At 42.4% G+C, this 24,859-nt stretch overlaps 1 protein-coding gene across 2 annotated transcripts in view; it reads right to left on the reverse strand.

Moving 5' to 3' along the window:
* The window catches only part of LOC116842587 (receptor-type guanylate cyclase daf-11), a 44,413-nt gene that overhangs the window by 14,613 nt on the left and 4,941 nt on the right, over positions 1–24,859 (reverse strand). The window contains exons 6-9 of one of the 2 annotated variants that reach the window (XM_032811996.1): positions 16,349–16,583; positions 9,025–9,292; positions 3,075–3,172; positions 2,224–2,376 (exon numbers count right to left, since the gene is read on the reverse strand). In XM_032811996.1, coding sequence (XP_032667887.1) covers positions 2,224–2,376; positions 3,075–3,172; positions 9,025–9,292; positions 16,349–16,368 — 539 coding nt within the window. In that variant the 5' untranslated portion in view covers positions 16,369–16,583. The remainder of the gene's footprint in view (positions 1–2,223; positions 2,377–3,074; positions 3,173–9,024; positions 9,293–16,348; positions 16,584–24,859) is intronic. The other variant, XM_032811997.1, reaches the window with a different exon arrangement.

A 24,859-nucleotide genomic window follows, 5' to 3' on the forward strand; every position in this document is an offset into this window, starting at 1 on the left:
TCTCTCTCTCTCTCTCTCTCTCTCTCTCTCTCTCTCTCTCTCTCCCTTTCTCTTTCCTCCCTGTGGTACATCGCAGAGGTGGCTAGACTTCCGTCTCCCTGCGATCGTGTTATTTCCTTCGCGAGAAAATACGACCTCCAACGCGCGCGACCTCGCATCGCGACGCGTTATCTTACGTTTGATGCACCACTTGATACACTATCCTCCAGGGTCCTCCCATGCGAGCTGTACGATGCATGTCCGGCATTAACGATGAAATATCGTCCGCCGATGCGCCGCGCGGCACACCTCCTATTATCGAATTCAGCCGCCCACATAAGGAATTCCGATACTTTCGCGTACACATGTATCCGTGCGTGTGCACGGAGGTATATGTGTGGTACGTATAAACACGAAATAAAATAAACCATCAGCTTCTCCCGAGAGCTCGCACGAGAGCATCTCGTGACCTCGCAAGATTCGTTTAGCCTTTTGCAATAAGCTGGAGAAAAACCTGGACGACCGTCCGACTAATAAAAGGGAAAAAAAATAAAATAAACGGAGAGAAAATAAAGAAAGCTATTCGCGACTTCAATTTCGCGCAAAACAGACATGAAAAACGTCGGCTTTTGCTCTTGACAGTTGTAACGTTTTTCTTTTTTTCCTTTTCACATCGAGTCCTCGATCAAGTGTAAAGAGCGGTGTCAAACTGAGATACTTGGGAACCGCTGTTCTCAGAGACCGATTCGAGAGACCGATGTCCGCGCGAGTATTTGCTGGTGAGAAACGAGACCGCGGAAGAGGGAAACAGAAAGATAGATAGAGAGAGAGAGAGAAAGAGAGAGAGAGAGAGAGAGAGGGGGAGTAGAGTTTATTTTCACATTTAGAGTGGCAGAGTCCGCTTGTACAAAACTAGAAACGTATTGAATCGTGACATATTGAATAATATATTGAGTAAAGAATCAAGATGAACTTATTTGTCTAAGAACGTGTTTTAATCACAAAAACAATAATATGATCGGGAAACTGAAAGTAGGAGGAAAAGGGTGCGCAGTGAAAAAACATATTAAGATGACTAAAATAAACGCGTATAGTGCAGATTATTCGCCGAATCAATGTAAAAGAAACACATGATGAACGCATAATGTACATAAAATGAAATGCAAGTATTACGCTCGAAATGCACATATAGATGCATGTATTAAACAAGAAAAATGCTAAAGAGATACTAAAGATATGCAAAAAGATGCAAGAAAGAAAGAAAGAAAGAAAGAGAGAGAGGGAGGAGGAGGTCGAAGTGAGAGAGGGAGGAGAATTCCCCACTCGTAGTCTGAATGGAAATTCAACAAGTGTCGAGGAGACGAGGGCTCGAGGGAACGGCTCGAGCTTCCGCCGTAACTTTCCATACGAGCGAGTATAGTCGCGCAGAAAAGGGGTAAAGCTAACACGAGAATTAACCGCCGGTACTAACGCTCAAAGCGATACCGTTCGCGCAGAGCCGCAATTTGTCTTAATAATTACGTCTGCGAAGCGTCGCCTCCCACACCGCGGTATAATTATTGTGTAATTACCACGCGGATCTGCGTCGGGAGGCTTTTAAGTTAATCAGGTAAAGATTGTTGCGCATAGAGTGTACAGAGTATACTGCGAGAGATACAGAGAGAGAGAGAGAGAGAGAGAGAGAGAGAGAGAGAGAAGAGAAAAGAAGCAAGGAAGAGGAGAGAAAACATCAACGACCGCGGTCATGAAATTTCATTCTCAACAGCGTCTCGTATTCTGCTACGCAAATTTGCAATGAGAGAGAGACACTATTGTCTTTCCTTCTATGACAAATTTATGTTCATACTGTGAAAAAAGTACGTGATAAGGACATATATATAAGTGACAATTGTACAAGTTTTATATGTAGAATCAATGCATATAATTTGATAAATTATTTTTTGTAGTTATATATTGCAATTAAAGCTGAATGACTACAACTATAGTTCTCCTAACCATTCAGCTTTAGTTGCAACAATCAGAAAATGTTTTATTAAACTATGTACAATTTATTAAACTACGCTGGTTCTATTTGAAACTCGTATAGTTACCCCTCTTATATAGCTACCATCATATATATTTTTTTTGAGTATATGACAACCGCTGATTCCCAAGATTTTACTCGTGAGCACGATTATTCATATACGTCCGTCGACATATTTTCGTGAACTTAGGTTGATTTTTGATTTGATAGCTATTTGATACCTGAAATCCCCCAAACGTGCCTGGAAGGCTTCCTTGCTGACCACGTCGTATGCCTGCGTCTTGCTCTCATCTCTAGGCACGGAGACCAGAGGCCAGGTGCTCATATTGTGAAGGTCCTGATCCGTTATGGAGAATCTCTGAGTCAAGTTTGACCTGTTTACATGTCATAGAACAGATTAATGGAGAAGGAAACAGAGACAGAGATGGATGGATTCGTCAAGATAGGATTACGCGCACGATAACGCGTTGAGAAATTGCAGAGTGTGTCGCTAACAAAATCTGAAGCAAGACCGCTTCTTCTTTTTTTTTTAAGTCACTAAAGTCTTTCAATAGATACTCACGGTTATTTCCGGCTGTTTCATGAAGCGTTTGTTATGCGGAAACACGTCGCATTCGCGCATTGCGTCCCAATAGAAAGAATCGGGAGACCATTCGTTTTCATCACGCGAAATGCGACCGGAGAGTTACGCTCGATCGAGGAAAAAAACGCATTACATCGCTCGAGCACGATCACGTGGTCGGATCAACGGGATTTTAAAACGCTTCGATAGAGCGATAATTGAACGCGCGGTGAGTATCTGAGAAATAAAAATAACATAAAAAAATAACAACAAGAATAAAAGCAGATTAAATTGGTATCACCGTATCACCGAGTTTCATCGATCCAACTTCGTTATCGACGTTGAAAGATCTGACTTCGTTATCGTTGTTTGTACTCTTTGAATTCCCTACAATAATTCAGAGTGGAAGAATTCACTCTGTGCGTGTGAAAAGTCATTCGTGTAACTCGGCTGTGCTTGTCGAGTGGAATTCCATAGGAAGAAATTAAGAGGATAAGAAGGAAGCCATACCTTAGAGTGTTGCCGTTGGTGTAAATGAAGAAGGCCACCTCGGATCGCTCCAGCTGCATCCTGGTGACTATCTTGCCGAGATCCGTGGCTATCGTAACCTGCAATCACCAGGATGACGACGTTGTTAATCTCTCCGTAAGCAGAGGCAAAATGGAAATCGATCCAAGTCCGGTTTAACGAGACACACACCGTTTGTCCGGCTATACGAGCAACGCCTTGCCTCGTGATCTCGCCTAGCGCCGATCATCCTGCGAGCCCTTTTGTCTCTACAAGGTAAGTAGTCGCTCGAATTACCTTGGACAGGAATAATAGCCGGTGTACTCTGTCGGAATTTCCACCAGGAGACAAGGACTAATTGTGAGGCACGGAAAGCATCAGAGTGTGGACAGCTTCGAGTGCAGACCGAGCATTCGTTCGGAGTAAACACGGAGTGATCACTCGAGACATCCGAGTATCTAAATGGCTGTGGCCATCCTTGAAACTCGTTCAATCGTTTCGCTCGGAAAGCAGGACGAACGACAAGGAGCATTTCTAGCCGACCCGCTTTCTCCAATCTGTTTGCGCTTCTCCAAGGGCGATCCGAGGTTTCTCACAAAACTCGAGAAATCCCACGATGAATTTTTTTCTTCGGGTTCTAGATCTAAATGTAAACCAGCGTTCCTACCAAATTCCATCGTGATTTTTGCTATTAAATTCTCTCTGTGTAAAAGCCGAAACGCGTCTTGGAGAGAACTGCAAAGGGTTAATCTGAACCGTCTGAAAAATTGGCGGGGCAACATCCAATTCCCGAATTCCTCGCTTGTCGTCATCGGGAGATCTCGTAAAATTTAAGAACGCGCTTGACCGCCCTTGTTTCCATTTCCGATCCGCTAGCTCGCGACGCGAGCAATTAATATTACATTAATGATAGTCGGCGACGAGATCGCCTTACGATCCTCGGTGTTCTCTTCAAGATAATTAGAGCAGCCGTGAAACTGCGCGACGATCGCAATTACGTATTCCGTCGGGGCGCGTCGAGCTCCCGCTTCAACAGAAGCGCCCACTCGCCGAAAGTCACCGTTACCGTGGAGATTTTGTACCCTACGGTTAAACGGGAAAACGCAAAAGCGCCCGTACACACTTCTCACCTGCATCGCGAACCATCACGAAACTATAATAGAAAGTTCCTCGCTCGGAGCAAAGCTCTCTCGGCTAACAAAGCGCTCGTATACAACAACGAAATAATCCGCCTCCGAGGCTTGAGCAGCGTGAACTTTTTAAGCTGGGTGAGCTTGCATCCGAGCGTTTCTGGAGCCAGATTTGAAGTCGTACACCGGCTATCGTCGTCGTCACGGCAAAGTTGCCAGAAGGATCGGACGGATAAGACCAGGACGAGCTTACGTTCGATTCAAGCTTCCAGGCGAAGCGCGTTCTAATGTCAGGAGGATGGTTAAATGTTTGAAGAACATGAATAACGTTAATATTATGATATGGAGAAGGTGGAATATACAGGTAATGGTGCTCTCGAGCATGGTCGCCGAAGGTCACGCGGCCTTGGAAACAATAACATACTTGTGTACACAATCGTCGAGTAATCATAACGGTTCTTGATGCGAGGGTAAACGGATCGAGACACGTCGCGAATGATTATCGATTTTTCCAAATCGATCACAAAGTGTGCGTGAGACGCGTTCAAGATATTTTGTGTGCACGATTATGATATCAAACAAAGAAAAGTACATACTGTATTCAAGTATTTACATACTCGAAAATCTATTTTAAGTTCATCATGAGCAGCAAATTTATTCAAAATATATCCCAAATTCTACTAAGTGTAGCGCTTCAATCGAGAATATCAAATTAAAAGAAAAATTTGGTTTGCTTGTTAGACACAGAGAACCCATATTTTAATAAAAAAAATAGATACTTCTTTTGAGTACACGATAAAGAGTTTTTTTTTTAATTTGTGACGAATACATTTTACTGAGTCTATTATCAAGAAAATATCGTATGTTGAAAATAACCATTACTTGAAATTACTTGAAAATGAAGGGAAACAAATCGAAAAAGTGCTTTTCTTAGTAGAGAGAGAAAATAATATTTTTCTGTGTGTAGAGTCGTTCTTGAGAAGTAGCAGCATTCTCGGATCTCGAGGATAACTGTCACGTTTATTTTTACTCATTTAACGCATGCGAAAAAATGATCGATTGCATCAACGTGGCAATGACATGAAACGTGTTTTGAGTGAAGGAAACAGAACTTCTGATTTTCAAGGATTCAAGAACGAGTTTGGTTCGCGAGAACCATAAATCCCGTTTTCCTCTTCCAAAATGCATTTACTTGTGTCACTGTCGTGCTAATTTAACAATATATATTTTTTTCCGTATAGAGGAATACACTGCCTTGAATCTCTGCATTTTCTATACGTCGACATCTATCGATACAACTAGTCAGAAACTTGTTTTTCCTTTCGGATTTGGCGAGATTCGTGTCCACACGAGTGCGTGCGGTTCCCAGGGAGAAATTTTCATTGAGTGCGGTCGAAGTGGAGGATTCGGTCGGAGCGGGATCGCGCTCGGGATTCGGCGATAGGTTTCCAGACTTGCCGTGTTCTTGGCCGAGCTTCACCGCCAAAAGAACAAGAAAATTTCCAAGCTTCCTCGCGGTGTGCTAAATTGCAGAGGGTGTGTCGAGCAGAGCAGGGTGCATCGACGTATGCGAAACACTCGCACTGGTCTACGAGCGAGAACGACCACGAACAAACATCCGACATCGACGACAATGGCATCCATTCTCTCGACGCTCGTCAAACAGTAACTCGAGATCGAAGACCGCGTTCCAGCGTTACACCCCGTCGCGATGAATTTCGATTTGATCCACCCTTCTACCCCCGGTGAGCATTGCGTTCTAATACCCTTGTCAGATGGGGGAGGCCGGTTGTTAGGCAGAGCATGGAAATTTTCTCACCGCCAAAGGCACGAGGGACGAGCGACGCGATAATAATTTACATCCGAGACGAAAGCCATGCACGATTCAAAATTGACCTTGACAAACTTTGTGAACTCTCGAAGTGACGTGAATTAAGGAAGCGGCGGCGCGTTGTTGAATTATGGGGTGAGAATTAGCACGGTTTACACAATCGCGAACATCTCTATTCGCGTTGTTCGCACTTTCCCGCAGAGAACGAAACGAAATAATGCCCCCACGTGTCTTACTTTCACATATCTCCTAATAATTGTTAGTAAAAAGAAGAGGGGAGTTTCTGAGAAATTCACGAAATCCATTGTGCAGTTTCCTAAAACGAAATTCCCTTGGCGAGAGAAACTAAACACAAGTTATGATATTTTTGTTTCAATAAAACAACGTTCACGCGTTCTATTCTCACGTAACTTATAATAACAGTCAGGAAAAAAAAGAGAGAGATGTTCTAACATTCACGAAATTCGTTGCACAGTTTGCCGAAACAAAGTTTCCCTACCAAGGAAAGCTAAACACCTGTTACGTCACTTTTGTTCGCATCAAAACAATAACTTATGTACGTTCTATTTTCACTTATCACTCAACAGTCGTTAGTAAGAAAAAGAGGGGAACTTCGGAAATTCACGAAATCTGTTGTGCAATTTCCTGAAACGAGCGTTTCCTCTCTGCCAGGGGAGGCTAACCACCAGTTACGTCACTGTTCCCCCTCGCATCGTTTTCTTATTTTATTTCATCATCCCCTGCACACGCGCGCGCTCGTCTCGAAGTAGCAAAGGGCGACGGCGACGTGCATACGAGTCGATAATCCGAACGTGCGTGAGAGAATAAAATAAAAATAGCCGGCTCGTCGCGCGAACGGCCATAACGTAATTTCTTTTCCCGGCCGGACGCTGCCGATGCTGCCACTGCGTCGATCGGAAATCGAATCGAACCGCGAACCCCCCTCCTCCTCCTCCTCCTCCTCCTCCTCCTCCTGTTCTTCCTCGTTCCCAAATTTCACATGTGAGTCTAGAGCCGGGAGGAAAGGAGGGATTTCTCGCGCATGAAACGGTAATGTTTGTTCAGTTAACAACGACTTCGCGAAATGAAACAGATGGATGAAAACGCGGTTTATGGTAGTATATGGTACACGAATAGGTAAATAATGTTTCGCGGGTAAATAACGTTTGATGTTTTTGGCTTGTTGCGTTTTGCGAGTTGGAGCGAGTTGGATTCTACTTTCGTGAGGTCGGTCGATCTCGCGAAATACTCTCCGCTCGGAGCCGCGTCGCGTCGCCGAAGACACCTGGCGATTTCCAACGAGCACCCGACGTTTTCATTAACAATGGCCTCGCGCAACACCAGCTGTAGCCTCAGTCGCACTACAGATGCGCGAGTTGACGTCATCGGACAAAACTGTACGAATTGGAAATGCACGATGCATATATGTCGTTCACGTTCAAGGCTCTCACCGATGTTCTCATGTATTATCTAACGTGGTAATCACCGCGGCATTTCAAGATGACGACATTGTCGTTGTTGTCGTGGACAGAAATCGGTCGGCATTTTCTCACAGCCGGTGCGTGTCTTCGGCGACGCGACGCGGCTCCGAGCGGAGAGTATTTCGCGAGATCGACCGACCTCACGAAAGTAGAATCCAACTCGCTCCAACTCGCAAAACGCAACAAGCCAAAAACATCAAACGTTATTTACCCGCGAAACATTATTTACCTATTCGTGTACCATATACTACCATAAACCGCGTTTTCATCCATCTGTTTCATTTCGCGAAGTCGTTAACTGAACAAACATTACCGTTTCATGCGCGAGAAATCCCTCCTTTCCTCCCGGCTCTAGACTCACATGTGAAATTTGGGAACGAGGAAGAACAGGAGGAGGAGGAGGAGGAGGAGGAGGAGGAGGGGGGTTCGCGGAAATTAATCGTTCGGGCACTCGCTCGCAGTTTAAGTAGAAGCGTCTCGATTATGGCGCGACGCGCTCTATTCGGAGACGGGCAGGCGTAGGTGCGGTGTATTTGCTCATCCCTCTCTCGTTACCTTCGTGTACGAACCGCCGACGATCGATCACCCCTCCGGCTGAATTATACCAGCCCAGCCTAATTGCACTCTTTACATAATTATCAGGGCGCAACGCACGCCCGTGTGCGCGAGCGTGTGCACGTGTGTAACTTCGGGCAACCCTCCGAACTACTTCGTAAAACCGAAGTTTCCGAAATGAGATTCACGGAGGACGCTATCTATCAGGCCTTCATTCCCCCCGTCGCTGTCGCCCGACGAATCACTTCGACGCACTATATTCTTCCGAGGAACTCTCGCGCGGACTCGAAGCTACTTCGCGCTGAAGATCGTTTCGGGCGGCGTCCTTCGTCAAGGTAAACGCCCCGACACAGTGTTGGGTAGTGACGAATTGAAACTTTCTTTGTTTAAAATGATCGGCAAATTAGTATTCAAGACCTTAATGAACCGACGTATATGTAATTGCGAATAATTTAGTCGTTTCATGTGAAATAAATTATAAATCAGGATATAATTCATCACATGAGAGTCGAATTAATAATTAATATCATCAATAAATAAAATTATTTGCGATTCTGTACATCACGAATGATTAAATTTGATTAGTAATTTATCGGTTGTTTTAGTCAAAGATAAGCTTAATTATTTAATGCCCAACACGCAACAACGCAGGGCCAGGATTGCTTAAGTCTGACACTCTCTAAATTTCTTGGAGTGAAACGTATGTAAAAAATCATTCGAGTGACTCGGTGACCGCTCCATTTTTCGAGCGAAACTTCACTCCGAGAGATTTGAAGAGCAAGGATGCAGATCCAATAATCGTGTCGTACAATCAATTGGGTGCTCAAGCATGAGAGTTTATGTCAACAAACAAAAAACACGGAGAATTTCTGACTTGTCTCATATATGTTTACACGCAGAGTGAACTTTTACGCTTGAGCTTTCAATTATTACAGAATATATCGACCAAAGCTCACCTGTGACTCTATGTCGGATACCTCCTGGCGATAGATCAGGATGTCGTGAAGGGTATTGGCGGTCTGCACGATCAGGGCAAGGATCGGTATGAAGGGCAGCACCAGCATCTGCAACAGCTGGATTCGCCGGCCGCGACGGTGGGCCGGGTCGGTCGCGCGAGCCCAGCACGATTTCTTCCGGTTCGCCTTAGTCGCCGAGACGTCATCCGATGAGAGGCTCCTCACGGAACTCACCTCCGCCACGCAAGAGCCGTTGCGCGGCGACATGCTGGAAGGACACGCCGTGGAAATGAGACGTATTAGTATCAGTCTGTCGTTTTCTCTCCGAGTCGCGCGGCGGCTTATCGGAAAAAGCCGAAGGGCACTTTGTTTACCCGATAGGTGCGCGCTGTGCGCAGGGTGTCTCGAGAATCCTGACTTATTGCAGAACGAAATGAAACAGGAAATTCGCCGTGACGCTCTCTCAGAGCCCCGAAAAATTCGCGTGATCCCGCGAATACGAGAGCCCAAGCGCTCGGATCTTGGAGAATCGAAGAATCCGAAGACCGACGCTCCAAGAATTTCATTTGACACAATTCGCTCGCACACATGCGCTTGCATACAACACATATAGAAATATATACACACACATGCGTATACACAGGCGAATCGACGGATTTACAAGCAACGCTTCGATATAACGCTCGCATAATCTCGGAATTCAACTTCTGCGAGAGAAAGAGAGAGAGAGGAATTCGATTAAAAATCTATCATCAAGCCGATTGTGGCACGGTGGATTGTTCGACGAGAGGCAAGCTTTTATCTCCGACTTGTCGACGACACGTCGCCTCGCATGTCCGAGCACTTTCGCAATAATAATGACAAGCTGCCGGATATAACAAGCCCGCGGAGCCCTGTAATTAAACGCGACGAGCGTGGAGATGCTTTACTGCTCGAGCACGTCGCGCGACGGAGAGGGTGCGTCGATTGTTCGGGGGCATCTCTCGCAATTGCGGGTATAAAAAAGTGTAATTGCAGTCTGATTGCAGGGTACAAATACGCGAGCCTGTTTAGTTTAGCATGATCTTTTTTAATCTATAGTTATCTTTTCTCTTCAATCCACACCGCGGATTATCCCCTGCCTAGAATTCTCGATTCCGCTCTCGACTCGAGAGACGTCTTCCGTGTTCTCGCAAATGCAACGAGAGGGAGTGCCGATTCCATGGTCGGGAGGGTTCTCGAGGAGGGTGGTGAGATGAAAAAAATCGCGCTTTCGCGACCGTGCTCCGTTTCTCTCGTCTCGTTATCCGCGGAATTCACGCGAGACGAGGAGGAAAGAAAGTTAAGCGATCGCGCGCATAATAAAGCCTGTGGTGTGTCTTTGACTCTCTGTCGTGTCTTTGATGTCGATCTCAAGGCGGGCTGAAGTCAAAAGCTGATCAAGCCGCAGCATTCGCGACCGTTGAATAGCATCTGATTGTGCGATTGCGCGAGCGCCCTATACATCAAGACGGAAAAATTAATAACCGGCCGATATTCTTCCACCGCTCTCGTCAACGTGGGTCGACGTGGAGGAAACTTCCGAAATTGGTGCGGCGGTATTAATTTCGCGTCGGGGTGGAAAAAAGGCGCCTAATGTCTGAGAAACTGATCGATAAGCCATATACTGCACACCCTTTTTTTCACTTCTAGGTAAGTCTTCTTGACTTCGACAATCTATAAAAGATTTGATCTGTTCCTTGTTCTCATTCCGTTGTCCTCTTATCGTTTCGTATACTGCCCCGTGTAAATTTCCAAATTACAAAGATATGAAAGGACGAAAGAGCCAATAGTGCGGATATTAAAATTCAAATTTCCAGCTTGTTCAGCTATCAATTTCTCTGGATACTCGGATTTTTGTATCTTAGTTCTCTGCACGCGGTTATTCGTGACTACAAATAAATTAGCTAAAGACAAATGGAAGTTGGCTACTTGTAGTTACTTGTTGCAAAAGAATTGCAACATTGACACAAAGATATGCATTTAACCTACTTTAACCTTGATTGTAATTCATTTTCAATCTTTATATTTCTTTCTTTCTGATATATTCATAAGAGATAAAAGCAAAGGCTTTTTAATTTACCGCATTTGAGTATGATGCAGTATTGAGTGCAGAGAGCTAAAGACCACGGCTGCGTGTCTCTCTTTCCCTTCTTTCTCTCTTCTCTCGGTTATCTCAAAAATTCCGGAATATACCGTGAAGCCTGGGGCGAATCCGCGTCGTTTGCCGCAGTCTCAGGAATGTCCCTCGAGTCACCCCGATAACCGACCCCAGGCCACGAGAATTGTTCGCCACAATGTGCACCGCCCTCTATACCCTTCGCCACTGTGCGTAGTAACATGATAATAAACTGGCACTACAACGTCATCGATGCATAATCTAATGGCGCGTCGCCGCCGCCGCCGCCACCACCCCCGCCCGCGAAGGCAAGAGAAGGGTGGTCGGCCACCCGGCTGTGCAGGCAGTTAATTGCAGCAGCGGCGTCTTCGTCTACTATGCCCTCGCATTGCGTTACATTGCGTTATCGCCGGTGATGTCAACCTCCTGCCGAAACTTATAGCAACTTTTATCGATCAGACGAAATCGAAAATGTATAAGATAAAAATAGAAGATGCATTATTCTCCACGCTCCGCGAGATTCCCCATAGTCACTCTCTTTGGGGTGGATGAATTATGAAGTCGTTGGCCCCAAAACAAGTTCTTTCTTGCTAGATCAGTTTGGAGCAACACCTCTATACGATTTTCTTTATTCCCTTTCGGTAAAATCGGCGAAACTTGTCTCGCAGATTTAAGCTGGCTAAAATGATTCGTGGCAAGAACTGAGATAATATCTACACTCTTTATACGCGATAATTTTCTTTTTCCTTTTTAGACAAAATTTCTCCTGCTAATCTCAATTAGCTCGAAGTGTGAAATAATTTACTGCAATTACTGAAATCTATAAAATTATCCGGCAAGCTTGGCAAGCTACGGAATCCAACCATTTCTGCTTTCATGCATACTTTTTAATGACTCGCTTAACGATAGAACGATATCTTGTTTAGGGATCGCAAACACGTGGATCCCGCATGTGTGAGTGAGCGAGTGAGCGAATCGATGCGTCTGGCGCATCTGTGCACGGGGCTCGAAACTGCTATAAATGTGTCTCGAATTTCGCGGCGACCGTCGTTCGAATATCGTGGGAACATCCTCGACGATGCGAGAGATGCATTCGCGTCGTTAATGAGTCGAGTAACCGGAGATCCAGGAATTTGCGGGAAGAAAAACCGGGAGGAAGAAAAGAGAGGAAGTGAAAAGATCCCGGAGAGTCAGGATGAGAATTGAAAATCTGAGGATCCGCGGAGGATCCGGACGAGTATCCGCGAGTCCTTCTTCTCGTATCACGCAAAATATCCGCGATATTCTTCTTGCGATGCCTCCAAAAATCTGAACAATTAGGACTCGTATTTGCTTCGCTAAATGGATCGAGAGGCACGACACGAATCAAATGCAAAAGTTCCAAATTTCCGGGACACCCTGTGCGCACGACAATCTGGGACAAAATGTCACACGATATGGGCGACAGAATAAACTCGCTGTCGAAGAGAAGACGGACCAATGTGATGCGATTACAAAGCGAATATTTTTGATCATTCATTCAGCTCGTTCGTGCGTGTTTCAGCGACACGCTGTATTTCTAACTTTATTGAAACGCATTCCGAGCGAAAATTCGAATTGCTGAAATTTACTAAATAAATAAGTTATGAAAATGAAATATGTGCAAAAGGTTGTCATGCAGAGCTTCAAATTAATATATTAACGCATTCTACATCGCAATTTGACGTAAAATCGGGACACGCACATGCGCGCGCATACACAAACACACACACATGTGCAAACTTCAATGAGAATAAAATAAATATGCGATCAAAGCAGCTTTGAACGCAAAAACATGAGTATTTTGATGAATTTTGTGTATGCGTAATAAAAATACACGTTTAAATGCATATTTAATATATGATATATATTTTATATATATATATATATATATATAATATATATTATATATTCACACAGAGGGCGCCAGAGATTAGATGCATTACATTATAAAAAGTTAATACAGAACCAACGATTAAGGATTAAGTTCTCGTATTTTACATTATTGCCTGATTAGTATAATTTTCCTCCCGAATCGAAAGGCGTTTTCTGTTAACCGCCGATATCGCGTGTATCTCGAAATATCACCACGGAATCGGAGGCTATCATTAAAACGATCACGGGCGACCCTTTCCGCATGTGAAGCTTATCGCGAGCAATAACGACTCGCCACGATCCGCAAAGCTGTTCGACAATGCAAATCGCCGTAAAGCTGTCGGAAGCTGCTTTTCGATATTGAGTGGCTGGGATTAGCGTTAGGAAACTGAAAACAGCCTAGTTGTCGCTGTCCATACGCGCTGCAAAATCATATCCTCCCGTGATAGAGGCGAAATCTCGAGCTCGTTTGTCGCGTAACGTGTGTATGTGTGTGTGTGTGTGTATGTAGCGCCTCGTTCACAGGGAGGATTAATTAACCCCCTCCCGCGCGCATGGAATTATTCGCACTATCGCTGAAGGTTGTTTTATCGGAAAATCCTACACGACTCCCTTCCTCGCGCATACGGAAATTAATTGCTACGCGTGTAGTTCATCCACGCATGCATGCACAGCTCAGCGAACTAACTTCGACGCAGGTAGTGTAATGCTTACAATTTAACAACGGTATTGCGGTTCGCGGCTTGATTGTGGCTGTAAAAACCTAAGCTACTCGCCAAACTCGCCGTGCACTTTAAGTGTTGTTCGCGATACTAAGCTCCGCTCTGCAAAGCCACGATATAGAATAGGTTTTGTTCTAGCGGTCTAAGGACACAGGAAGCCTTCGATCAGCTCAACGTTGTGGTCTCTCCTCGACGAAGAGGTAGGAGAGACCCCGGGGCAGGTTAGCGAGGCGTTCATCATGTATTTATGTGAGAGAAGCGATAGAAAAAAAATTACGAAACGCTTCCTTCTGAGTTCAAGGTAGCTGCTGCTGTCCCTTGAATTTTATTTAACATCGAATAAATGTCTTTCTTCTGCTTTCCGCTAGTCGCGAGTCTTTGTGGGATAGAAATGAAAATTTCATTGAACATTTTATTAATTAAAAGGAAAGAACGACACTCTAAAAAAATAGTTTTGTATCATTCTCCGCAATTTTAGATAGTTATTCTTGACCGGAAGATAGGAAAAATATAACGCGTTTTATTTTAACCCCTACTTTATGCCGAGACGAAGTCGCTCAGTACCTTTTACAAGTAACACTACCCAAGTGCCACACGCCGATCTTCTTGAAACTTTGCATACATGTAGTACATCAAAAAACATTAGACACGTATTTTTTTATTTTGGCTGACAAGGCATTTTAAGGTTGGAAAACGCGTTCGAAAATTTAACACTCTATAGCACCATGATAACTAATGCTACTCCTGAGCGTCATTCTTTTACAGCTTTTACGACATTACTCTATTATAATTTCATTGTCTGAATGTTTCTGAAGTCACTAATTATGATTTTAGTTTTGCGAGATTTAAAATGGCGGACCGAAATCGCATATTTCAAAAATTTTATTCAAAGTCAGTTTCGAAGAAGTTTATTAGACCCATGATTACGATTACAAACTAATGTCAAAATCATAATTAGCGACTTCAGAAACATTCAGACAATGATAATAAAGATCAAAAATTATAATAGAGTAATGTCGTAAAAGCTATAAAAGAATGACGTTCAGGAATAGCGTTAGTTATCATTGTGCTATAGAGTGTTAAATTTTCGAATGCGTTTTCTAACCTTAAAATGCCTTGTTAGGCAAAATAAAAAAATACGTGTCTAATGTTTTTTTCGATGTATTACATGTGTGCAAAGTTTCGTGTGCGAAGATTGGCGTGTGGCACTTGGGTAGTGTTACTTGTTAGATGGGCCGCGACTACTGGGAGATTAAACAAGAGAAAAATCCGAGAAGCTCCAACGTCCAAATTCTGAAAAATTTGCGAAACTCGTCGCGATCCCTCCCGTCGAACGAGAACTACTTCGCAATGAAATACGCACAGTACAACTGTCAAAAATACAACAGTACAACTGAGGCACACTCACTCTCTGAAACGCACATACACGGCTTATACTCACTTGTACACGGCGGATCAACCATGCAGCCATTAGCAAGCAAGCCAGAAGCCGGTGGGAAGCTCTGTGTCCGCCAAGAAGCAGTGGCGAGGCTCGCGACCGACGACGAAGACCGGTATCCCGGCTAAGCGACCGTGAATACGCGGCTAGGGAAAAGCAGGGTACGATCGGAGAAACGCGGAACGCAGCTGTCGCTGCTCTGCTTGTCGCACATTTGGAATAACTGCGTTTAGAATCAGAGTCTATCTGATGGTGGCTCGTTTACTTCTCTATCATCGCGCGACGAATGCGCTGTTCAATTATAATAATACACGGGAAAACAACTCCGTTAGAGTAACTGAATTTTCTATTACTTAGGGACCGGATGAAGAACTCGGGGTTGTAGAAACAGAAAGATTTCCGTAAAAGGTTTCCACTCAGCCAATTGTTTTCGGTTATCTTAACCGAGCTTTGACGCAGCTGAGTGTTTAGACGAATGTCGCTGAGTGTTCGATCGCACACGGAGAAAATAATTCTATTTCATATAAATTTTGTTCAATTTTGCTATGTTTTCAATATTACAGGAATAGTCTGTCAGTAATGCTCGTCTTGCTGAGAAACGTAATAAGATATAACAAATTTCGCTAGAGATACAGCAAATTTTTTAATCGCACATTTCAGTTACAGAAACCGTGAGCAGCACATATGAGACGAAAGGGCAGTCAATTACGATAGAATATCGATATGTTCTTCGATTACAAAGCTCTATAGTAATCTTTAAACTCTCTGCGTGCAGAGATATTATTTCTTGTCAGCGAGTCTTTCGTCCGGTCCTCCTTCAGTCATACGAAATTTGTTTTTCCGTGTAATAAAGATGACGATGATGAGTGATAACAAGGTAACCAACAATAGACCAATTTCCTGGATTGGATGTGTGGCATTCGTCGTTTCTCCTGCATCGGCATCAACGCTAAGACCGGAGAGCACTGTTTCGCGCGCGGCCTCCCGTGCGATCGATTAACGACGTTCCCATGCTTTTGGCCGACGGGCCGCGTAACCGCTTTTCACCGGGCCGACGGAAGGGTGGCCGCCGATCGCGCACCCCCACTTTCCCCGACGAGTGCGACTAGGTGTTTCCGGAAAGGGTGTACTCACTCGTTCTGTATGGTGAGCATGACTGCAGGCCACGGCGATGTCCGCCCTCGCCTCTCGCTTCTCGATCTCTCGCGTTTCGATGGAGCCGGGTCGGGGCCTGAATGGCACGGGCACGGCCTCGGGGCCTATTATCTCATAGAGGAGGCGGCTGCCGCTCGCCTTGTCCATTCAGCCGCGACATAAAGGTGTGCGCGCGTGATAGGGGCCACCATAAAAAGCGCCTCAATGGCGACCACTACAAAATAATGCGACGTCTGCAATAGCGCGAACGCGCGATCCAAAGTAGCCACCACCACCACCACTTTGGAGCCACTCTCGCGTGTTGGATCGCAGGCTCGGGGTCGTGGAGAAATCATCCTAGACGACCGGACGTCGCGGACGATCGGCGAGCGGAAGTCGAGCCATCGGCCATGATCACCGCGCAAAATTATTATCCGGAGTTTTTTTCTTTTCTTTTTTTTTAATAAAAACAAGACCAAAATAAGGCTCTGAGACTAAATAGAACTCTGAGACTATAAAGAACTTTTTAAAAAACTCGTTTTTAGACATATTCTTTTCTATTTGAACAATTACTAAATAATAATTGTCATGCTCTTATAATAGCGTCCGACTCTTATCAGTCCGTTTACCTTCTTATAAAAAAAAAAGTTTTCAATTATCGTCAGCTTCTTTTTAAATTTCTTCGAGTGAAGTCTCACTCATAATGAGTGAAAAGAAATTTATTCATTTATAATTTATTTATAAATTTGAAAGTTTAACTCAAAATGTGGCCGATGATTCGATTTCCATTCATCGATTATCCGCAAAGTATCATTCGGATTTCTTTTATCAAAAAGCGTCTTGAATTGTCGTAACTTGTTCTTAAAATTTCTTGGAGCGAAGTCTCACTTATAATGGAAGAACATTCACTAATTTATAATTCATAAAAATGAATGTTTTTAATTAAAATTGTAAATTAGAATTGTAGGTTCTTAATCTACTCTTCAAGATTTACTCTTCAAGTTCTGATAAAATTATTTATTCGACGATTCAGAGTAAAAATAATCCACCATGTGTGAATAAAAAGTCACTTGAATTCGAGTGACTCGGCTGTCACTCTACTTTTCGAGTAAAATTTCATTCTAGGAAATTTAGAGAGTATTTGTCGACATTACTCTTGTCGCGTCGCTTTTAAGCCATCAATTTCCGAGTGAATGAGGTCCCCTTGCTAACAGCGTCTATTGTCGTTGAAAAAGTATTCAGGATAGCGCAGGAAGGTATCTCCGTACCGAGAAAGCATGAAGCACCCGTTAGCAACTTGTTGACGAGTGTGTGCCTAAATGGCTCTTGAGTCTTATATCGCGGTGGAAAGTTCAGGGAGGTTTCAAACAGATATGCGGAATCAAGGATGTCCTAATTGAATAGAATCTCATTTGATTCTATTCAATTAGAATTCGAATAATTCGCATATCTCTAGCTTCAAAAAGTCCGTTTAAAGAGCAGTGCATTCCCGCCGTGCAGAGATTTACTGCATGAATGAATCGAAATTCGGAACTTCATGAAAATAAATATTTTGCTGTGAATTCCCTTATAGAAATATCATACTAAGAATCATTGATAATTACTTATTTTCAATATTAAAAATACTGGATAATAAGTAATTATTAATGATTCTTAGTATGATTTTTCTATAAGGGTTGATTTCATTTTACGTGAGTTGTCTGAAGCTGCTTCGCAATCGCGTCTCATCGAAGTAGAAACGTAACACAAGGAAATCGCGCGCAAGGTGCATCATGGATCGAGTATACAAAAGGCCATTAGGACCAAAATGTTTTGCTCGATCCAAAATATCGATATCGATCCTTTATCAGGTGTTACGTACACAATTGAAACAGCAGCTCAGCTGCGTATATCAATTAATTAATTGCTCGGTCAATTGGTCCATCTAACCCCGCGCTGTCGGTATATTGCGTGTGTGCGAGTTGCGTATTAAGCTCCAATTAGCGATTGAATTGGCGACTGTTAACGAAATTCCTCAAATAACCAGAAGCAACGAGCGCGAGTGAAAATTAAGAGAGGGAGAATCGCATCGGGCCATTATTGATGCACCTTTTGTCGTATCTCTCGGTGTATGACGTATAAAAATGAGTAAAATTACGTCAGAGCCCGTTGGGATCCCTTTTTTCCTGAAATAACACGCTGCGGATATCCATAAAATCACTGACGTCGCGTCGTGGCTTTCGGAAGGGACGAAACTTTTATGAGAACGGTGAACTTTTTCCCTCGACCGAGCGATTGCGAATGCAAACGTCGTGCGCTTCTATCGCTCGTTCTGCTCCTCGCATCCTGTTTTCTCAAATATACGTTCTCAGGTACACGTGATATAGCTGGTCGTTTGCGACTTGGACACTGTCATTAATATCAAGCACGTTATTAATCTAATTTACTATATCGTATACATATGCACCTTCTTTCGCTTTGCTTAAAAAAAAACTACTTACGTCTCGATGTTTCGAAACAAACGCGAGGAAAATGACTCTCTCTCTCTCTCATTTTTGCTGCACTATAATTTTCCCCTTTTATACAAGGTCCATCGAGCGAGAAATTAACACGCCAAGACAACGAGATACGCCTTTTTATCCACTTAATAAAATCTTCCTCAGCGAAAACCTGATCGCGAAAGAGCATACTACACATAAAAAAGAATATTTTGAAGAATATTTTTATTGTTGACATTTTAAAAATAAGCTTAATGTTCAAATGAGATTATACGAGCTTGAACAAAGATAAATTAGTTTTAAATCAAGACAAATATAGTCAAATTAATACAATCATTTTCTCATATATAAGTAAGAATATCAATATTGTTGGTTATATATGAAAAAATGTCTAATGCATTAATTTGACTATATTAGTCTTGATTATAGACTAATAATATAACCAAGAATATTAATGTTGTAATATTCTATGAGAAAATGATTATGTTAATTTGACTATTGTGAGGATGACGGTTTGATTTTTCGTCGCGACGTTCTTCGCGGTATCAAGAATGAGAAAATCCGAAGTTCGCAGCCTTGAGGAATATAGAGGATATGTTAAACATTGCTGAATTACACTTGTGACGATTACTGCCGTGACTATGATCGGTAATAACGATCTTACTACGTCTTATTGAATTGTGTATAAGATATAATTAATTGCATAAAAAATTATCTAATAAAGAGCTCATAAAACGAGGCAAAAGTATATATATTCATATCTCAAATTAGGTCTTTGAGCGGGCGAGCTTTCGATCGGTAAACTTAAGGCTCCTAATCAGTCAGCCGAGAACTCCGCGTTGACGGTGGTGACATGATTGTAAAAGGCAAAATAATGAACTATTCATAGCTTCACAAAGTACTGCAATAAAAAGTGGGAGCGAAAGAAAGTATACTTTCTTTAACTTATTGCACTAGTGCAAAGTTCATCGAAAACAAGCAGACCTAATGATGTAAACAGACGACCAATTTTTTCCCTGCGAGCTACAGCGTTATTACTGAGTTATTCCAGACAAACTTGCACGGTCGCATTATTCATACGCACGAGGAAATTGACTAATCTAATGATGTGCAAGATGTGTCTAATATAAGAGGCGTTCTTTTGCTACACGGATCATGATTGGTTCATTTCCTTGTGCATATGAATAATGCGACTATTTGTCCAGACAGGCTTTTAACGAGTCAAACTCCGGCTGGAGTGAGTAAGTCGCGGAACTGGGCCTTGATCGGGTTCTCAGCGATGCTCGCCGTTTGGTTAACGATCGGCGACATTCGGACGACACGGAAGGAGATGGACAAATGCTTCCGGCCGACTTGTTGACATTCATGCGCCACGTCGTCCGGTAGACTCACTGGTTTGCGGACGATCGAATGGTTCTGACGTTATCACTTCCGCTCCGCCAGCCTCCGCGGACGCCGCGCCACGCAAATGATAACGACGTCATAATATCGATGGCGAAAATAACGGCAAGGTCGCCCGTTGCGAAATAGATCGGCCGAGCGTGTCGTCGGCGAGGGGGAGAACTTCCTTGCGGAGGCTAATTAGCGGCGACCGAAACGGATTCTTTCAGTACAGCTGACGCGACACGGTCAAATTTCTCGAATTTTCACGGTTGTGGTTGCCCGAAAGAAAAACGTTCTCTGACATTCTCCTTCTCTCTCCTCTCCTCTCCATTCATCTCCTTCTCTGTCTTCCTCTCTTTTTCTCTCTGTAAAAACATCGCGTCGATTCCGGCTGCGTGAGACTTTTTATCGGTCGAGGTCGGGAAGAGGCTCTCTCACTTCTCGATGTTAATTAGATTCTGAGAGCCCTGAGAGCTACCGTGCTCGAAATTAACCGCGTTTCTTCGCACCGTGAAGGGAATCGCTGTAATAACAGGCTCGAGTCGCCAGGGAACGGGTTGCGGACAAACTATACTGAGGGAGAAATTAGTTGATAAAAGAAATCAAACGAGGAAATCATCAAACGGACATTTCCGATATTCAGGTCGATTTTTGCATCCCCCCGATCAGAATAACCGATTCAATTTAATCGGGTATCTCCGATCATAATGACATTTCGTCGGATAAACTAATCGGAATATTAAGAACCGATATTTCTCATCGAACGTTTCCTTCACGTTTCCTGATTGGATATAAAGATTGATCAGATCTCGATCGGAGATGTCCGTTCGATGATTTCTTGCCAAATAATTTCTCTCAGTACAGACTCCTGCAAGAGTCATGAAGAATAAGCCGGTGCCGGAACGGTCAAACGGAATATACAAGTAGGGGAAAATGCCCAGTAAGCCAACACTCGTTGCAGCACTCACCAGTTCTCAGTACCCTTGCTCGGATCTCGTCAAATACCGAGGTATACCAGAGACAGGTAGAGTGCCGCGTGTTTACTGGAAATCTTCCCCCACAATCGGGACATTCAGTTCAGACGTACCGCCTACTCTGTTTCATCAAAGTTGACTCGCGGATGCGCGTGCACGTAAACGCGCTGATCCTTTCGACTGAGATGTGTCCAGTCCGCGACACGTCTCTCCGTTTAATGTTTTAGCAAGTTGGACAACGACGGGCGAGGCATAAATTACTACGCATGCACGTCTCTCGCCACCGTGTACACCGGGAAGCAGCGAAGCGAAATCCAATTATGATCTCGAAGGACGAGACGTAGCATCGACCCTTTCCCTCCCTCCTACCCTCCTTCTCTCTCTCTCTGTCTCTTTGTCTTTCCGTCCGTCCCAAGACGAGATGCATCGACAATTTCGGTTAACTAACATCGTCTGGCTACCAATCTCACACTGACAAGTAACACTACCCAAGTGCCACACGCCGATCTTCTTGAAACTTTGCACACATGTAGTACATCGAAAAATATTAGACACGTATTTTTTTATTTTGGCTAACAAGGCATTTTAAGATTTAAAAACGCATTCGAAAATTTAACACTCTATAGCACCATGATAACTAATGCTACTCCTGAGCGTCATTCTTTTACAGTTTTTACGACATTACTTTATTATAATTTCATTATCTGAATGTTTCTGAAGTCGCTAATTATGATTTTGACATTAGTTTTGCAAGATTTAAAATGGCGGACCGAAATCGCACATTTCAAAGATTTTATTCAAAGTCAGTTTCGAAGAAGTTTTTTAGACCCATGATTACGATTACAAACTAATGTCAAAATCATAATTAGCGACTTCAGAAACATTCAGACAATGATAATAAAGATCAGAAATTATAATAATGTCGTAAAAGCTGTAAAAGAATGACGCTCAAGAGTAGCATTAGTTATCATGGTGCTATAGAGTTAAATTTTAATTTCATGGTTAAATTTTTGAATGCGTTTTCTAACCTTAAAATGCCTTGTTAGGCAAAATAAAAAAATACGTGTCTACTGTTTTTCGATTGTACTACATGTATGCAAAGTTTCAAGAAGATCGACGTGCGATACTTGAATAGTGTTACTTGTGAGAGAAATTATCCGATAAAAAATTAACAAACGGATATTTCCGACCTAAATACCGGTGAATTTTTTTATCTGATCAGGATATCCGATTAAATTTAATCGAATATTTCCAATTGTAATGGCATTTCATCAGATAAACCGATAAAAAATCAAGAACCGATATTTCTAATCGGATGTTTCCTGGTCGGATACAAAATATTTTGATCGGAAATATTTGTTTGTTAATTTCTTATCGAATAATTTCTTTCAGTGCATCCTTCAAATCGCAGCATTCGGGCTGCAAGCAAAATTCTGCAACAACGTTCCCACCGAGTGTTCTGAGACAAGGGGTGCGTTTCCGAGAATATGAAACTTGAAGTTAATTTCTCATTTGTCACGCAAGAAAACTCTCTTGACAAATTTAACGTGCAATCATATCCAACGACCAACAATTGAGAAAGCTAGCCCAACTTGCGTTGGAAAGTAATAATTTTGCGCATACAGTGATGCAATTTAGCTTTCCAATACAAAATAATTGAAGATATTTGTTAACATTATTTTTTATCATCTATTTTGTTTTGCAACTATGTTTTGGAATATATGTTTTGCAACTATATGTTTTGGAATATAACGTTAAATATTCATATAACTAGAATATATAATCAAATAACAAGTATGTCATATGACTTGATAAAAGTTCCTTTAAATAAATTTTCATTGATATTCTTTTTTCGTTTTATAAATAGATTTTTTTATTTCAGCAAGTATTTCAACAAATAGTTAAATTATAATTATATATTTCTATCTGTAACCGCGCGATTCAGCTAAAAAACATCTTATCTAATTCTGAATTCAAATCTAGTTATCTCGCTGCAGACGAGTTTCAAATAATAATTACTAATATAAACCTTAATAGTCGTAGAGAATAGAAATAAAGTTTTCTTATAATGTACGACATTGTAGATTAATATTATCCTTAAAATTTTGCAATTTATGATACTTTAGAATGTCTATAATAACTCATAAAATAATCAAAATATTTTGAATAAAATAATCAAAATTTCACCTTTTTCGTGCTAAAAGATTCAAGATTCAAGCTTCAAGATTCTGGACCACTATGTGCGGCGATGGAAATATTAATAATTCAGCTGGTGGTTGCTTCCCTACTCGATTACGATACGATCTGGAGACCTTACGGGAATAAGGTTCGGGACTTACTCCCGCCCGCTTCTCAGCTAACGCAGAAACTCGGTTAAGCGCGATTAGTTAACCGACGTTGACGCGAGCGTCTCTGAAAGGTCTTCGACGCGAGTCTCATAATAACGCTCTTAATAGCGCGCGTCGCGCTCGTCAGAGCGATCGTAATACACGGCGAATGAAGTCGTCGCCTTTGACGAACGCGAACTTCCGCGATCGCGAATGTACAAAGATAGAACTCCGCGCACGAAGCGGGCGGACACGAATGTGTGTCGCGTTACTTGTTATTTTTCTTACTACGTAACCTGAGATTACTTTTGAGGGCAGAGCTCCCTACAACATAGATAGCCTCCCACGCACTGTAAAGTGCAGGAAGAAAGGGATCTGATTAACATAATAACATATAATTCACCTTTGAACCTGCCGTGACCAAATCGCGCAATTGCGACGAGCAAGCTTGCGAATTTGCGAGCCCGAAGGTTAATCTAAATAATAGAGTAGCCGCAGTCTTCAATCTGATGTCTCAGGTCGCGTCTCAGATTTATCATAGTATCATAGTATTATTTTCCCCTTTCCTTTCTTTTGGTAGATAAAAATATACCAATGTCTGTTCAGGTTCTTAATCCTGGACATTCTTTTTGCTTTAATTTTTACAGATGTAGATATTTAAACTTTCAATCAGAGCTCTTCTAAGTATTCAGATATCTAAGATCAGTTCCGATCTGAAATCTTAAAATCATACTATTTGGACATCGAGCTCAGATCATGATAAGATATTCGGATTCAGGACTAAATTCAAATTCAAATTGAATAAGAAAAGAAAAAAAAAAAAACGATGAATACAAAGATTAACCTATTTAATAACAAAATTATCCGAAATAATTAATATTTAGATATATAATTAGGCACAATCATCTCAGGTTAAGTCGTCAAATTGCAGTTGAGAAGTACTGATTTATTGATTGTCAAATTTTCGAGAGGGATCTAGATTGCTGCAAAGTACGTGTCTGTTTGACTGATTTTCTTGCGAACTTAATTCGGGATTCGACACTTCAATTTTTGGAGAACCCGAAGATCTTTGAATCTCAGATTCGAAAAAATAATAAAGTCTCATTTTCAATATAAAACATATGTATGCATATTCTATATTAAAAGAATAAATGTATTTGTATTTGAGGACTAATATAAAACCATAAAAACGTCCAAAATTAGATAGTCCAGCATTGATACCTTCACTTTACCGTTTTGTTCCTTTCGAAATTTTCCTGAATAAAATTTTACTGGAAACATGAAGAGAGAGAGAGAGAGAGAGAGAGAGAGAGAGAGAGAGAGAGAGAGAGAGAGAGAGAGAGAGAGAGA

Source organism: Odontomachus brunneus, unplaced genomic scaffold (assembly GCF_010583005.1).
Source record: "Odontomachus brunneus isolate Ranch 3 - 2012 unplaced genomic scaffold, Obru_v1 Obru_scaffold_026, whole genome shotgun sequence".
NCBI classification, from domain to species: domain Eukaryota; kingdom Metazoa; phylum Arthropoda; class Insecta; order Hymenoptera; family Formicidae; genus Odontomachus; species Odontomachus brunneus.